At 36.4% G+C, this 17287-nt stretch overlaps 1 protein-coding gene, 1 long non-coding RNA gene and 1 pseudogene across 2 annotated transcripts; 1 reads left to right on the top strand and 2 right to left on the bottom strand.

The window, feature by feature from the left end:
* Positions 1-2454: 2454 nt before the first annotated feature.
* Positions 2455-5377, bottom strand: LOC138322606 (uncharacterized). The gene is made up of 3 exons (XR_011208442.1): positions 5330-5377; positions 3618-3769; positions 2455-2538 (listed from the first exon to the last, which is right to left on the bottom strand). It is a non-coding gene; the product is annotated as an uncharacterized lncRNA (long non-coding RNA).
* On the bottom strand, positions 3945-4623 carry LOC138324614 (uncharacterized; annotated as a pseudogene).
* Positions 5378-8629: 3252 nt separating the features above from the next.
* Positions 8630-9769, top strand: LOC138324186 (DNA ligase 1-like). The gene has a single exon (XM_069269267.1). It carries the CDS (start codon positions 8630-8632, stop codon positions 9767-9769), a length of 1140 nt encoding a protein of 379 aa, XP_069125368.1.
* The last annotated feature ends 7518 nt before the right edge of the window (positions 9770-17287 follow it).

Genomic DNA, 17287 nt, shown 5'->3' with positions numbered 1-17287 from the left:
GTTTTGTGCAATCAGTCAGATGACCGTTAAGGCCCATGGGCCTCTTGTTTTTATTGATTGATTCATCACCTTAAGTTGTGTAACACCAGAACATGTATATATTATAAGTAAATAGCAAGCGTAATGACTTAAAAACGATTTAATACTTTAAGTAAAGTTATTTTTGTCCAATTAACAAATTGTTTTATTTCTGTTTTGAAGAATTCCGCGCCAAAATGCATTCAGAAGAGTTCTGCAGACTTTGAGCTGAAAAATGAAGATAGGAGTGCTAAAAAACCGACGAAAATCTGAGACAGACTCCACTTAAGTCTGGAGGTATGCCAGCTCAATCATATGAAGCTGTATAACGTCACCGAAGAAACGTCAAGATGATGTATGGGAGAGATTATCGGACAAAATTATGCCAATAAGATTCCTCAAAGATCAACAGCCATTGAGGCATCCACATTGCAGAAACACATATCTACTCAAAAAAATCATACGAACTGGTCCAACAGAAGAGAGTTTTGAATTCCAAAGAAAATGCAATACGTTTATCTCCCAGCATACCGAAGATCAACATCAAGTTCATACAAAAGTAATACGCAATGCATTGTGTGCTGTAAAGTATATGATAAAGACGGTAAAAAGAGTAAATTCATGATAGAAACTACTAATCGTCAACTTTGATTCATGAAGAAAGCCCAATAACTCAATGACAACGACATGCTTTTAAGGATCCAGAGATATAACAGCAATCCTATTGACATGGTAGCAAGTGACATTTGCTATCATAGGTCATGTATGAAGAGATATATGGCTAGGCGTCCCTCAATTTCGGAATCATTAACTGATGGACACAACAGTTTTCAAACACTTGTGAACCAAAATTGATGATGTACTTGAAAATATATTTGGTTTCTATCTAACCACCTTAAGAGACATGTATCGGAATTTTTAGGTCACCTGAGACGAAGTCTCAAGTGACCTATTCTAATCGCCTTTTGTCCGTCGTCGTGCGTCGTCCGTCGTGCGTCGTGCGTCGTCCGTCGTATGTCCGTAAACAATTTGCATTTTCGATTTCTTCTCCAAAACTGCTGAAGCAAATTCAATGAAATTTTGTACAAATCTTCTTAGGCATAAGGCCAATCAAAATTGTGAATTATATGGCCCCCACCTCCCAGGGGGCTGTGGGAGGGGCCAAAAGGGGTTAAATTGACTAAAATTTAAAAAAATCTTCTTCTCCACTCACAGATGTGGTAGAATCAAATACTCTTCATAGATTGAAAGGTGTCAAGGTCGCCTACAAAAATTGTGAATTTCATGGTTCTGGGGTCTCAGATTTTCCCTTGGGGAGGGGGTCAAATTTACTATAGTTTAAATAGGAAAAACATATTTATGAGTATTATTTGTTCAATTTTCATGGCAAATGATTCAAATTTGTTCAGAATTATTCGCATGGGACAGCATTTTAACATATCGTATCAATAGAAGTCCTGGCTGACCTCCAGGGGCTATAAGGGCGAGGCCAAAGGGGGTAGAATTGTCTAAAATTTCAAAAATCTTCTTCTGCACCCACAGATGTGGTAGAAACAAGTTCTCTTCATAAATTGAAAGGTTTAAAGGCCCTCTACAAAAATCGTGAATTTCATGACCCCAGGGTCTCCGATTTCCCCCTGGGGAGGGGGTGAAATTTACTTCAGTGATGATAAAAAGGAAAACAAAATTTTGTTCATTTTGTGTATTTGATATGTCACACCTGATTGGAATTATCATAGAGAGATGGCAGTTGGAACATCACTTCTAAATTAGCCATGTATGGCCCAGGGGCTTCAGGGCGGGGTCAAAAAGGTCAAAATGACAGAAATTCTTAAATTCTTCTTTTCAATTAGGAGATATGATACTATTAGATTTAGCAAACTGACAGGTCTTAAGATGCTTTGCATAAATTGTGAATTCTGTGACTCATGAGACTTAAGTTTCCCTTTTGGGAGGGGGTCAATTTTGCTATGTATGTACATTTGGATAAATATTTTTAGTTATTTGTAGAATTGCCATTGGTTCTTTTAATTTTTTTTTAAACTTTTCAATACAAAAATATTTATTTGAAAGTTATGCAGACAGAAACCAGGTGAAAAAAATAGTTAAAAATAGTTTTAAAAAATCAATTAGGCAGAATGGGATTTGAACTCAAAATATTGTCTATATATATCTCTGTAATGTAAGGGAGATAACTCTGCTAAGAAAATCCTTAACAGACCGGAAGTTGATAGAATTGTGGGATATATATATGCAACAAGGTAATTAAGGACCGAGACCACAATTAACTCTGCTATATGTTTCATTGTAACGTTAAAATTCATAATAAATTCCCAAAATTTCGTTGACAAGTTTCCATCTAACCTGGTCAAGGTCAATATCCGAGGAACAAATTCTGAAAGTTTCAACCTAGCATGACCGGCATTTTTTCAAGATATCTGTCATCAAGTGTCACCATGTGCCAATTATATACATCCGGGTCATGGGTTGGGGTCAAAACAGGACTTTTTACACAGGATCCTGGAGCAATAAAAACATAAGAAAATTCAGTATTTTACACTATAACAGTTAACTTGACATATACACTACACATCTACAGTGAATTTGTTGGCAAATACCAAGTTCATAGGGGCATGCTGCATGTTTTCATAAAATACATACATTTCTGAAGGGACTTCATTCGTGGGTACTGAAACCGGAAGTATGTAATTGTGGTCTCAGTCCTATTATAGGACACTAAATTTGTGAAAAATATAAAATAGGTATTTTCATAAACTAGAAGCTATTTGCAACAACTCTGTGAAAACAGAATTACTCTAAGACAAATAGAACATGAGTTAGAGAGACTTTAATTACCCCCCCCCCCCTTACACTGAGAATCCTTGCCCAATTTTACACACATTTACATTACATATTTCACTTAACATGTGTTAGGAAAAATGAAACAGATTTTTCAATAATTGACATATTTCAGTTCTGTAAACTGAAATCAAATCTGCAATAATTTCTGCATATAATGTTTACAGACTGGTTTTTCATATTAAGTTTTAACTTTAATTTAAAACAAACTTAAATCAATTTTTTGAAAAATTTCCCAAAGTTTTGAATTTAAATGAATATTTACAATGTTTTTAAGCACTAATAATCCTCAGATGAGACAAGAAATTATCTATAGACAACAGTAAAGACTTCCATTGACCAATCACAGCAAATGACCACCCATGGCCTCACTAACAGACACTTGTATACAGACAGCACTTAACCCTATGTGCCAAAGGCAGGAGGGGGGTGCCCTGTAGGGCTTTTATCTTAAATGACAAGGCTCTCACAGCGTCTGAAACACAACTGATGATTGTTCTGATACAGACAATGATTGTGTATATCACAATATTTACACATTACCTAAATTCATTGTCCTGAGAACTTCTGACCAGTACAGACTGACCACTGCTACTTGCAACAGTAAAAGCCAACATGAAAGGAGAAAGATTGAGAAGACAAACTTATTTCAAGCCTGGTAATGTACCAACAAATAAGGGACAGACATCAGGGAAAGAATCCAACACACCTGTACCAAGGGAAACGACACCAGTGCTTACCAGAAGACTGACTACCAAGGAAATGGAGCTGGTAACCAAGCCTAGTTCAGACGGCCTATCCCTGGTATCTGCTGACTCTGAAGACCGACCCTGTCCAACAAGGATCCTGCGTCCTGCATGCAGTCCACCAAAAGAGCCAGACTCTGAAATTCCTGAAATAGAAGGAAACCGAATTGTAGATGTTGTGCTAATGGTTGAGATGTGGAACAATGTGATAAGTCTCCATGCCTCACAGACAGACCAGAATTGCCAAGTACCAGACTTTAAACTGGACACTGAGCGTAGGAGGGCCCTGGGATGGAGCTGTGCTGTAAAATGTGAGAAGTGTCAATACAGGTCACCACTGTACAAGCTGTACAGGGAGGCGGACTCGAACAAGCGCGGACCAAAGCCAGCCTTAATCAACAAGTACCTGCCCTCAGCTTTGTGTGGCCAGGCTGTCAGCACCAAAGGAGCCCGACTGATTTTAGGGCACCTGAATATACCAGCAGGGGCCAAGAGTGGAATGCAGCGCCAAGCAAACCAAGTGTCCAGAGATATTACAGCCTTGAATAAAATAGACATGTCAGAGAAGACCAAACTGGTGGTAGAAGCCAACACCCTGAGAGGAGACGAGTCACCGAGCACCATTGGACTAGCAGTAGATGGCCGATACAACAGCACAACATTTGGCAGTGCTAAGAAGCCCGGACTGAATGCCTCTCAGGGAATCAGCCTCGGTATCGAGACATGTACACCAAAAAAGTACATACTGGGCCGTGCTCTGCACAACAAACTGTGCTGGACAGGTGCTTGGCTGAGAGGGAAAGGCTATGACGTCAAGTGTCCTGGTGGTCACCCTGACTGTACAGCCAACATCGATCGACATGACGGCCTTTCCGAGTATGCCATGGGAAAGGACATCGGAGACCAGCTTACCAGTCAGGGTGTGCTGATAAGATATGCTACGACGGATGGGGACGGAACGGGAGCCAAAGGCCTGGAGGAAGCCATGAAAGCCTTGCATCCAATGTGGAAAGTGGAGAGACTGGCTGACCCAACACACGTTGGCAGAGCACAGTTCCGGAAATGCAACAGTGCTAAGTTCAGCGAGTCCATGTTTCCAGGCCGTACCAGACAGATGAGAGCACATGTGCAGAAGATATTTTCACAAGACTTGAAAGCCAGAAGTAGTTTGGTTTTCAAGTCTTTGATGAAAACACACAAGGGAGACATAGACACTATCACAAGCCTGTTACCCTCCGTGCTAGATGCCACTGTTTCGTGCTATGCTGGTGACTGTGCTAAATGCAAACAACATTCTGTAGTGTGCTCTGGAGATGACGGCGACAACTGGTGGCTACGTTCAATGTTCCTGAGTTCGAACCAGATACATCACCTTCAGATGACACCAGAAGACCAGAGTTTACTATTAGAGCTCCTCAAAATGAGACTCAGCACAGAAGCTGTCACATCAATGAGGCTAAACACATCTACCCAGAAGAATGAAGGCTGTCACCGGAGCATAAATGTGGCTCTACCAAAGTACCAGAACTTCGGGAGAAATGCAGAGGGAAGATTGGATAACACAATATTGACACTTAACAACACCGCAGGCATAGCCATACAGCAGAAAGTTCAATATTTTGGTGGTACTCTGTGTGGGGAGGTCAAGCACAAGCTCAATCAACTCAGCACAGAGGAAATCTATTAACGGGAATACCAATACAAACCAACGGTCCGAAAGAGAAGTCTGGCATCAGTAGCTGAACAGTATAAGGAGCATGCAAAAAAGTCAAAGTCTGCTCGGAAGTCCGACTACAGGAAAGGTCAGCTGGATCCCACCATTCACCAATGCAGGGGAGATAATCAACCTCAGGATCACCAATACTGAGAAGGAGTGACAAAGAGAATTTATTAGAGACATTTTGGTTACAATAACATCTGAATTCTGAATTAACCAAAATATGTAACAAAAAATGTTACATATATATGACTACCTAAAGAGGGAACCTCCACGTGGTGGTAGTCGGACAATGTTGTGTCCTTGACACAATAGCTAATACCCTCAAATGACAAATAAATAAATAAACAATCAAATTTTCAAATCAAGCATACATTCCCTAAACCCCAAATGACCAGAACATACACCTGAATTTAAACAATGCTGTCTATTATTGTTAATATAATGTGGTTCAACACTAATATGGTCAGTGTTCACACATAAACTATTATGACACAGGTGTGAGCAATCAGCATCACTTTTCAAATTCAAATCTTTAAGAAACACAATAACTGCAAGCCTATGTGCATGCTTCTTCTTCCATTTCAAATCTACTGGGTCCTTAAATGAAATTAAGCCATATTTCCTGTTTTTTGTTAATGATCCTGTCCAAATCCTGCAGAGTCCATTTTCCTGGCTTATAGTTGAATTTTCAAACACTTTGTCCTGATACAATTTGAAAAAAATCCTCCATTTTAACTTTTAAATTATGGTGTAGGAACACATAAAATTACAATATATGCTAATTAGATCCTAAATATAGCTGCCATTTGACATGAATCAAATAAAACAAAAACATTTTAAAATTTTAATTTTAATTTTAAGTTAAATTTGTAATCATTTCTTAACTGAACTTTAACAGCTAGTAGGTCATATCTATTTGTACAAGTCTGCCAATTTTCAAGACATTTGGTTAAAAAATGTGGATCTGAGACAGAAAAATGTGAATTCTGAAGCTTTTCATTAAGGACCGAGACCACAATTAACTCTGCTATATGTTTCATTGTAACGTTAAAATTCATAATAAATTCCCAAAATTTCGTTGACAAGTTTCCATCTAACCTGGTCAAGGTCAATATCCGAGGAACAAATTCTGAAAGTTTCAACCTAGCATGACCGGCATTTTTTCAAGATATCTGTCATCAAGTGTCACCATGTGCCAATTATATACATCCGGGTCATGGGTTGGGGTCAAAACAGGACTTTTTACACAGGATCCTGGAGCAATAAAAACATAAGAAAATTCAGTATTTTACACTATAACAGTTAATTTGACATATACACTACACATCTACAGTGAATTTGTTGGCAAATACCAAGTTCATAGGGGCATGCTGCATGTTTTCATAAAATACATACATTTCTGAAGGTACTGAAACCGGAAGTATGTAATTGTGGTCTCAGTCCACATGGCAGGGATGGCATGCTTTCAAGAATAAGTCTAAAACTTTAATTCTAGATGTTTTACTGTATTTTTTTCGAGTTGATATATATTTTCAACAGTTTTTTGACATTGTACATCATTCTGCATGATAATTCTGTTGGAATTTGTGGACAAGTTGGTGAAAAACGAAATGTTGATCTTTGTCCAGGGCAAATGCCTGCTTCCTACAGACAATGATAATTCCCATTAAAATGTTATGCTATCATATATTAAAAGTCATATAGGCAAACACATGGATCTTCAAATATAGTTTCAATAATTTATTAGTTTATGCTCCCGATAACTATTAAATCGACATTATATTGTACTCGCATTTTTGAAAAGGGAGAGATACCAGTATAACTCCGACTTATGTGCAATGTTTTTCATGATTAAGTTCCTATAATTTTACACGAGTTAAATATGTTATATTTCAAAGCAATATCTTAAGTGTGTGTGTTAAGATGAATTTAAGGCAAAGCCTTACAAGAGTGCAGCTACATGTAAATACAGGATAGTAAACTAAACATTTTACACGTATACATTTTTCACATGACTGAAAATTATTTAAACTTTTGATTAAATTCTTATCGCTATCAAATACAATTTAAATGCAATTATACTCTAAAGCACTATTGACGGATATCGATAATCAGTCAATCTTATACACGACAGAAATAAATAATGTATTGAACTGGAATATTTCAATCTTGTCGAAAACTTGCCACATGTATCAGAAATATGTGGTGTCATCTTTGGCTGTAGTTTTCATGACTCACGTTGACAACACACAGATTACCTATTTACAATATCATTTTGACTGCTACATTTATTAAACATGGCTGGCTTGATGGAGGCTCGAGACTTTTCCTGCGGGACACAATTTCAATGTCTAGGGTTCCTTGAATCTTGCCTGTACATACGTATTATGGTTACTAGACTGCATTGTTGTAATGTGAAACTTGTATATTATTGACATAATGTCAGTCGACTACTATGAAATCTCGTAACTATATATTTTTTACCATCAGGCACGATTAACATGCCAAATGAGTCTTCACTAACCACGGCTTTGTCACATGAACCTTCCAAGTTTTGTGTCAAAATGAACTTTGGTTCAGTTCACCAAGCAAGTGAAATATTTCCAACAGTTTCAAGAGGAATGCAGTGTACTTGCAACAGTTTAGTTTCACTGATCTCTGTAAAAACTGACCATTACCAAACATCAAAACATCAAAACGTTGATGATATTCTCTTAGCTGGTGATGAGTTATTCAGAATAAGAATGGCAGAATTAAAATCAACTAACACCTTTGTTTCAAAAATGCTTCAGTTTAAAGAGCTGCCTTTGATTGTTTCCCTGTCAGGTAAAAACTTTGAAGTTCAGTACCATGATCAGATATATGGCTGTGTTACACATTCTGATTGGAATGATTCACAAGATAGCTTGAACCTACAGGAAGGTGTTGACAGATTATTTTCTAATCACAATGAAGGTCTTATTATTGTTGGAGGGATTTGCTCAGCTTTGTATCTAGATAGCAACAAAAACCCGTCAATATTTGATTCACACTCCCACGGTTCAGATGGCCTATCATGTGTTGACGGAAGAGCAGTTGAAATGAATTTTCAAAATACACAACATTTGGTCGATTTCATGTTTTCATACTATCGAAGTGCAAATATCTCCATGAACAGTCACTGCCAGTTTGAAATTCAACCAGTTACTATTTCCAAACAGACTTCAGGGAGAAAATCATTGCTTGACAAATACTTTGACTTTCAAAGTGATAAGGCATTATCGAAAGAGGAACAATCATCAGCAAAATGTATATGAAACACTATATGCAGAAAAGAAGGGAATGTTTAAGTTTTAGGGAAAGACAAAATCGCTGTTGTGTAGAGAGCAAGCAAAAAGCTAGAGAAAACCCAGAATATAAATTAAAAGATCGAGAAAGCAACCACAAAAGAATTAAGAAGGCTAGACAATGTGAGGAGTTTAGAGAATCTGAACTTAAAGGAAAACAGAGATCCAGAGAAGAAATAGAAACAAAACAGAAAGACAGAAAAAACACACTTAAAGCTAAGACAAAGGCCAGACAAAACAAGGAATTTAGAGAGTCTGAACTAAAAGCAAAACAGAGATCCAGAGAACAAATAGAAACAAATCAAAAAGAAAGAAAAAACACACTTAAAGCTATGACAAAGGCCAGACAAAACAAGGAGTTTAGAGAGTCTGAACTTAAAGGAAAACAGAGATCCAGAGAACAAAAAGAAACAAAACAAAAAGAAAGAAAAAGCACACTTAAAGCTAAGACAAAGGCCAGACAAAACAAGGAATTTAGAGAGTCTGAACTTAAAACAAAACAGAGATCCAGAGAACAAATAGAAACAAAACAAAAAGAACGAAAAAGCACACTTAAAGCCATGATAAAGGCCAGACAAAACAAGGAATTAAGAGAGTCTGAACTTAAAGCAGCAAAACAGAGATCCAGAGAACAAAAAGAAAGAAAAAGCACACTTAAAGCAATGATAAAGGCTAGACAAAACAAGGAACTTAGAGAGTCTGAACTTAAAGCAAAACAGAGATCCAGAGAACAAATGGAAACAAAACAAAAAGAAAGAAAAAACACACTTAAAGCCATGATAAAGGCTAGACAAAACAAGGAATTTAGAGAGTCTGAACTTAAAGCAAAACAGAGATCCAGAGAACAAATAGAAACAAAACAAAAAGAACGAAAAAGCACACTTAAAGCCATGATAAAGGCCAGACAAAACAAGGAATTTAGAGAGTCTGAACTTAAAGCAAAACAGAGATCCAGAGAACAAAAAGAAAGAAAAAGCACACTTAAAGCAATGATAAAGGCTAGACAAAACAAGGAACTTAGAGAGTCTGAACTTAAAGCAAAACAGAGATCCAGAGAACAAATGGAAACAAAACAAAAAGAAAGAAAAAAACACACTTAAAGCCATGATAAAGGCTAGACAAAACAAGGAATTTAGAGAGTCTGAACTTAAAGCAAAACAGAGATCCAGAGAACAAATAGAAACAAAACAAAAAGAAAGAAAAAGCACACTTAAAGCTAAGACAAAGGCCAGACAAAACAAGGAATTTAGAGAGTCTGAACTTAAAGCAAAACAGAGATCCAGAGAACAAATAGAAACAAAACAAAAAGAAAGAAAAAGCACACTTAAAGCCATGATAAAGGCTAGACAAAACAAGGAATATTATGATCTTGAAATAGAAATGAAAAGGCTTTTAAGGAAGAATACTTTGCAGTTGGAAAAAGAAAGATTAAAAAAGCAAGAAAATAGGAAAGTTCACCGACAAATGGAAAGGTGTAGAGACAAACTCTCTAAAGCCATAAAAAGAAAAACGTTTGCATAATTTAGTAGACCATGAAAGATTACTCAACAAAAAAAGACACATAGGTTGTACAATTGATGAATCGATAGTAAAGTTTCATGCTCGAGTAGCAAATGGCCCAATATATGCTTGCTCCTGTTGTCATCAAACATGGTTTCGCAAAAGTGTTGTCCAACTTGACAAAGCCCACATTACATTGGAGAGCAGACAACTATGTACTGATCTTACATCTGTTGATGGAAAACAATGGCTTTGTTCCACTTGTCTGGCATCATTAAAAGAAGAGAAGGTACCAAAATTGTCAGTAAAAAATGGGATGTTGTGGCCCAAAAAACCTGAGGTTCTGAATTTGCATCCACTAGAAGAAAGGTTGATATCACAACGGATACCTTTTATGCAAATACGTGAACTTCCCAGAGGAGGTCAGTTATCTGCGAAAGGAAATATTGTTAATGTACCTGTTGACATACAACCTACTATTAACGCACTTCCGAGGCAAGTGGATGAGCATGTAACAATTGCAGTGAAATTAAAGAAACGGTTATCTCACAAGTCATCATGTTTTTCTGAAAACATTCGCCCCAAGGTTGTGCTCCAAGCTCTAAAATGGTTGATGGAAAACAGTGAATTATACAAAAATGAAAACATCAAAATTGATGAAACATGGGAGAAAAGAATCACAGAAGCCAATGATGAGCTTATCACAGAATTAACAGGAAGTTCTCGTTCAAAAGATGACAGAGACTCGGAGGAGGCATCTGATGATTTTTGTGAAATTTCTGCAGATGATGGAACTCAGGGCAACACAGATACATTAGTGGATGACACAGATTTTGACACAAACAAAATATATGTATTTGCCCCGGGAGAAAACCAGAAACTTATTAGCTTATATGAAGACAAGGATGCAGAGTACCTTTGCTTTCCTTCAATTTTCTGTGGACAGCGAAGATTGGACAATGAAAAGAGACACAAAAATGTGCATTACAGTGACATTGCAAAATGGGAATTGAGAAGTATTGACAGAAAAGCTGCTCAGTCCGTTCCAAATATCTTTTTCAAATTGAAGAAAATCCAGATCGAGCAAGTTAGTGACAAGGTCAATCTTACTGTTAGAAGATGTAAATCAGAGGGAAAAAAGATAACTGCTGGACAAGTTAGAAATCAATCATCTGCACATGAAATTGTCAGACTAAATGAAGGCTACTACATTTTTAGAACATTGAGAAACTCCCCTGCATACCTGTCATCTAAGAAAAAAGATGCATTTGCCATGATACGACAGCTTGGTTTACCTACGTGGTTCATGTCATTGTCATCAGCTGACACAAGATGGCCAGACCTTTTGAGAACACTGGCAACACTAGATGGTACTATTCTGTCAGATGAAAACCTTGAATCGATGGACTGGAACAGAAAAACCAACTTGGTCAAAAAGGATCCTGTGACCTGTGCCAGATATTTTGACAACAGAGTACGCGAATTCATCACATCTTTCTTGAAAAGTGATCACAACCCTATTGGAACTGTAACGGATGTTTCACCACACATACATATGCTTCTGTGGACAAAAGATGCACCAAAGTATCCTAACGATGATGATAGTTCAATAGTAGAATATGTTGACAAATATGTCACTTGTTCACTACAAACGGATGATCCTGAACTTCAAAATCTTATTGACCTCCAAGTACACAAACATTCAAAAACCTGTAAAAAAAGGTGGGAAGTCAGTGTGCAGGTTTGGTTTTCCTCTACCACCATTACCACAAACTATGCTTCTTGAGCCTCTAGAAACTGACATTGACGAGTATAGAAAGAAGTACAAGGCTCTGCAACAAAGGTTGAATGATTACAAAGATGGCTGTGACTTGGAATTTGAAACTTTTCTCCGTGATATTGCCCACATGCCACTTGAAGAATACATCAAGTGTATAAGAGCGTCACTGAAGGGTCCAAAAGTTTTCCTCAAAAGACGTCCATCAGAAATGAGAGTGAACTATTATAATCCAGCTGTTCTCAAAGCTTGGACTGCAAATTTGGACATCCAGTTTGTGCTTGATCCATATGCCTGTGCAACGTACATTGTGTCATATATCAGTAAATCACAGAGAGGCATAAGTGCTATGCTAGACAAGGCATCAAAAGAAGCAACAGAAGGAAATATGGATTTGAAACACCAAGTGAGGCATATTGGTAACAAATTTCTTAATTTTGTTGAGGTCAGTGCACAAGAGGCTAGTTACCTGATACTACAGATGCCTTTGACACAAGCTTCTCGAGAGGTAGCGTTTATCAACACCTCCACACCTGATGCAAGGGTCTTCCTTCTCAAAACAGAAAATGAACTGAATGAACTTCCAGAACATTCAACAGATATCCATGCAACAAGTATGATTGAGAGGTATTCAAAACGTCCAAAACAGTTAGAACTATGGTGTTTGGCTGATTATGTCTCTCAACTAGAAGTGACATTTCCTAAAGACCTGGAAAAGCCAGTTCCAAAAGAAGACAAAAATGATGATGATGATGAAGAAGAAATAACATGTGATGATCAGTTTGACAAACAAGAAACATCACATAGTGAAATGGATGCTGAGGAATTCAGAGCAGCAGATGTTCTTGTAACATTGAAAAATGGAATTAAAATTAGAAAAAGTAAAAATGACCGCGTTATCAGATTTGTTGGATTTAGCAAAAAAAAACAATGCTGAAAACTATTACAGAGATAAACTCCTTTTGTATCTGCCATGGAGAAATGAGCAAAAAGATGTTCTTGGTAACTATGACACCTACGAGGAACATTACAGAAACAAAGCTGATATAGTTCAAGTAAAGCAAAAGGTTTATGAACACTTCATGGAAGAGTTAGAACAAGCTATACAACAGGCAGAAGACGACTCGTGTGACTTTGATGAAGTTGCCCCAAATACCGAACACATTGAGGCTGAAGATGCAGATGTTGGTAGTACACCTTCTGAGGATTTTATCCATTTTGACCCTGATTCTGTTCAGCATAAACATGTTGACATTGGACCTGAACTTGGCCTAGGGTCAAAACCATCAGATGTGGAAACTAGTGCAGTTCGCTTGCCTGATAATGAGTACCACACACTGTTACAGTCTCTAAACCCCAAACAAAGAGAGTTTCACAATCATGTCACAAAATTCATAAGAGATGAAGATGAACCATTGTTTGCCTTTCTCACTGGAGGAGCAGGAACAGGGAAATCTGTAGTAATTGATGCAGTGTATCAGACATTACATAGATTATTGTGCTCTGAAGAAGGGGAAGACCCTGAGGATGTCAGAATTATGTTATGTGCATACACAGGAAAGGCTGCATACAACATTGGTGGCACTACCATTGCTTCAGCGTTTCACAAAAAATGTATCAAACACAGCAACATATGCATGCTGACGAATTGAACTCTCTCAGAACAAAATTCAGATATCTGTCAGTTGTTATCATAGATGAGATTTCTATGGTTGGCAATAAGCTGCTAACATTTATCAATGAAAGGCTCCAACAAGTGAAAGGCAAAAAGACAGACTTTGGAGGAATCAGTGTTATAGCTGTAGGTGACTTGAATCAGCTACATATCCTTGATTTCAATGAGCTAAGCTTGGCCAAAGATCAGTTGATTCAGAAATGCAAAGACTCAGAGAACATGTGTTAAAACTTTGCTTCAGACCACTGTATGACATTGAAGCAGAAATAAAATGTCTGTTCAACAATGCACGATCTCTTCACAAACATTTTGCCGACATTAAATCTGACCCGAATGTCTGTGCTGCAGACATAATTGGAATAGCTGAGTCCAGACTTTGCAACAGAGATACTGATGACACTTTTGCTTTAAGTGATTACCAAATTTACAGGAATGATTCTCACTGTTCAGGTACAAGGCCACACCATGGACTTGTTGTGTATGTCAAAAGAAACCTTGAAGTGCTTACATCTTTGTCATTTTCTTCTGAAAATGTAGAGCTATCTTTTCTGGTAGTGAAATTGTCTTCCACAATTCTACAGTATGTAGCTGTCTACAAAAAGCCTTCATGTTCATTCTCTATGTTCTCAGGTTTTGTTGAGGCAAACTTGCTGCCTCATATTGATCCCCAAAAGACGATTATGATAATGGGAGATTTCAATGTTGATCTGCAAAAGCCAGCAAAGTCCTTTCTTGACTTTATGGAAAACACATTCAGATGCAAACAGGTTCTTGATGATCACACCACAAAGTCCCACACACAAATAGATCATATCTACACAAATGCATTATTCATACAAAATGGTGTCCTAGAGGCATACTGGTCAGATCATAATATGATTTACAGTGCCATTAACTTACAGTAAAGAATAAAACCCGCCAATACTATAATCTCTATCAGGCATGCTTTGCTCCATTCACATTGAGTGAATGGTGCAAAACATACTTGGTAGAGAACAGAGTGGTTTAAATAAGAGAGGGTTTCCACTCAATTTATTAGAAGCCTGTGTAATCATCTTAAAATTATAAGGTAGCCTATCCATTAACTCTCAAAATGGATTACATAGGTTTCTGTAATTGTGAAATGTTCATAATTTATCAAATTCTTCTAGTATTTTTTTGTACTTATTACTGTTTGATATATGAACCATATTTTTGATATGATTGGTAAGAACTCAAATATGGGGGTCTCAATGTTTTAGAGTTGAAAAAGTATTCGAAAATTACTTCCATTCTAAAACGAAGATGAAACCTTAGGAAATATGTCGCTGTGTTGAGTGACAGTGGCACAAAAGGATGGCTTAACATGCATCAAAAATTTAGAATACAGTTATTGATGTTCAACTACATTTGTAAGTGAAATGTTTTTCATCTAAAAGAAGAAAAAGTTAGAGAAAAAGTGCTGTTGAAATTTTATCTTCTGCACTGCTGTTGCACTATATTAATTTGTTTTGTTGATGAATAGAAATTAATGTTTGCATTATTCTTGTGTGTACAATTTACATGCTACAGTAATTGGATAGTTTATATTCATTGATTAAGGTTGTATATTTATACACATGCATGTCCCTAAAAACTTTCATATTATTTGATGTAATTTTTAAAATGCATCACTGATATACATACTTCCAATCAATTATAAGTTAATTAATTTATCTGAAACTTCATACCACCAAATGCTATAATGTACAATATACATACAACGCCTCTAATTATTAAATGAAAGTTGTTTAACTGATTATGGTTGTACTTAGAATTTTTTATCATGTTTATCATTTGCAGAACTTAACATTTTTATGTCATTATTATATAATAATGTTCAGTATAATGAGTCTTGTAAAATGGAATGATGTATAATAGTACATCATCATTGAAATTGAAATGTATTAATTTACAAATCGATATATTTCTGAATAGTACAATTGACAAATAGCCTTGATATATTTTAAAGTGTATATTTATACATATAAAAGTTATCGAATATCTGTGTGATTGCACTCACATTATTGAAATATTTTTTTCATTTACCAATTGACATATTACATGATGATAATACTATCTACAGATTAACTAGTCTGATCCATAAAACAAAGTACCACCAAGGTAAGTATACATGGAGGGTGTCACTGGCCTGTCCGTAAAGGACGGTAAACTTCCCTCCATAAAACAAGCTGATCCGGGTGGAACTATAGCTGAAAGCAATCAAAATTTGCCAAAACCGAATGTTTGGACAGACATATGTGATCATCATGTTTCGTGCTTACAATATACCTCCGATATGAAGGAAATAGTATGTGGTGCATAAACAAGGTATTCAAGGCTTTTTATGGAAAAATACATTCTTATTTTGCTTGGAATGTTTGTGATTTAATTTCGCTTAAGTCGATACACATGTTTATGGTTTGTGTTTAACAAAGACAATGTATACATAATAAAATGTTTAAAAAACTACATTATTTATCATTCTTTTCCAATTAGTACATTAGTCTTGCATCGAATCAAAAGATATCATCTGTAAGCATGTTTGAATATGCATTCTTGAACTAATATAAGGCAATCAAATAATAAAAAGTATCTACTACTTGTAATATATGTTACTTTAGTTTGTTTTGTGAGTTTTAACATCCTGTCAATCAGTCATTTAAGGACATGTGAGATTTTAATAGTTGAGACAACCGGATTACCTTGAGGATATATCCTACAATCTACCACATTGTCATGATTTTTCCAAAAAATACGAGATTTGAAAAATTATTTTAAAATCCAGATATTTATTAATAAAAGGTTTTATTAGTAAATATCACCATTTTTTTCAATAATATTTCAAATCTCGTATTTTCTGGAAAAAAATTCACATGATTGTTAGGTATATTCACCAGTCCATCCACCAAACACAAAAAATGTATGACAACATCCATTGACCGATCGCCAGGTGTAATATAGCCACGCCTCGTGCTCACAAACGCACATGTTTCTTTTCAATGTCGGAGCAAACATCGTAGCACACACAATACAAAATACAAAGTCACGTGCGGTTTGATTGACAGCTGGCAATCCGTCAATTTTCATTGAGTTGGCCCCTTTTGCAATCTATAGCTAGTACTGCTTTACATAGAATTGGAGCTCATGCAATCATTACACGGAGCTTATCAAGTTCACATTTGTCCAGAAATATACTGTAATGAAAAATAGTCTAAGGACCTTTGATGTTTATTTGATTTTGATATACTTTTGTTGCCAGATGAGCCTGATTAATGTAACCTACGCTATCTATAAATGTATTCAAATTAAAGCAATATCCATGAGTACACATCCTGTCAACTCAGGTGACCGTTAAGGCCCATGGGCCTCTTGTTAAAGAAAAATGGTGTTGAAAATTCAGATACATATAGGGTATCAATTTTGAACAAAATTGAACTTCACTACGGTGATAAAGTGGTTATTTTTCTCAGTTAGGGCGTAAATCAGACTTCATGTGTTCGGCAGATGTATCTGTAGGCGATGTTCTAGCCAGATTAAAATCTGTACATCAAAATGACGAGGACATTTTTAAAATGGAAAACTGTTAACTGCGGCACAATTTTGCGAGATCGCGAAAAGGCATGTCAATCTGACCTGTAACACGGC

This window comes from Argopecten irradians, chromosome 5 (assembly GCF_041381155.1).
Source record: "Argopecten irradians isolate NY chromosome 5, Ai_NY, whole genome shotgun sequence".
In the NCBI taxonomy this organism is placed as follows: Eukaryota; Metazoa; Mollusca; class Bivalvia; order Pectinida; family Pectinidae; genus Argopecten; species Argopecten irradians.
This window is presented reverse-complemented; position numbering and strand designations above follow the sequence as displayed.

Coding starts and splice junctions, on each gene's coding strand:
- LOC138324186 (XM_069269267.1), top strand. CDS start 8,630: ATGTATATGAAACACTATATGCAGAAAAGAAGGGAATGTTTAAGTTTT.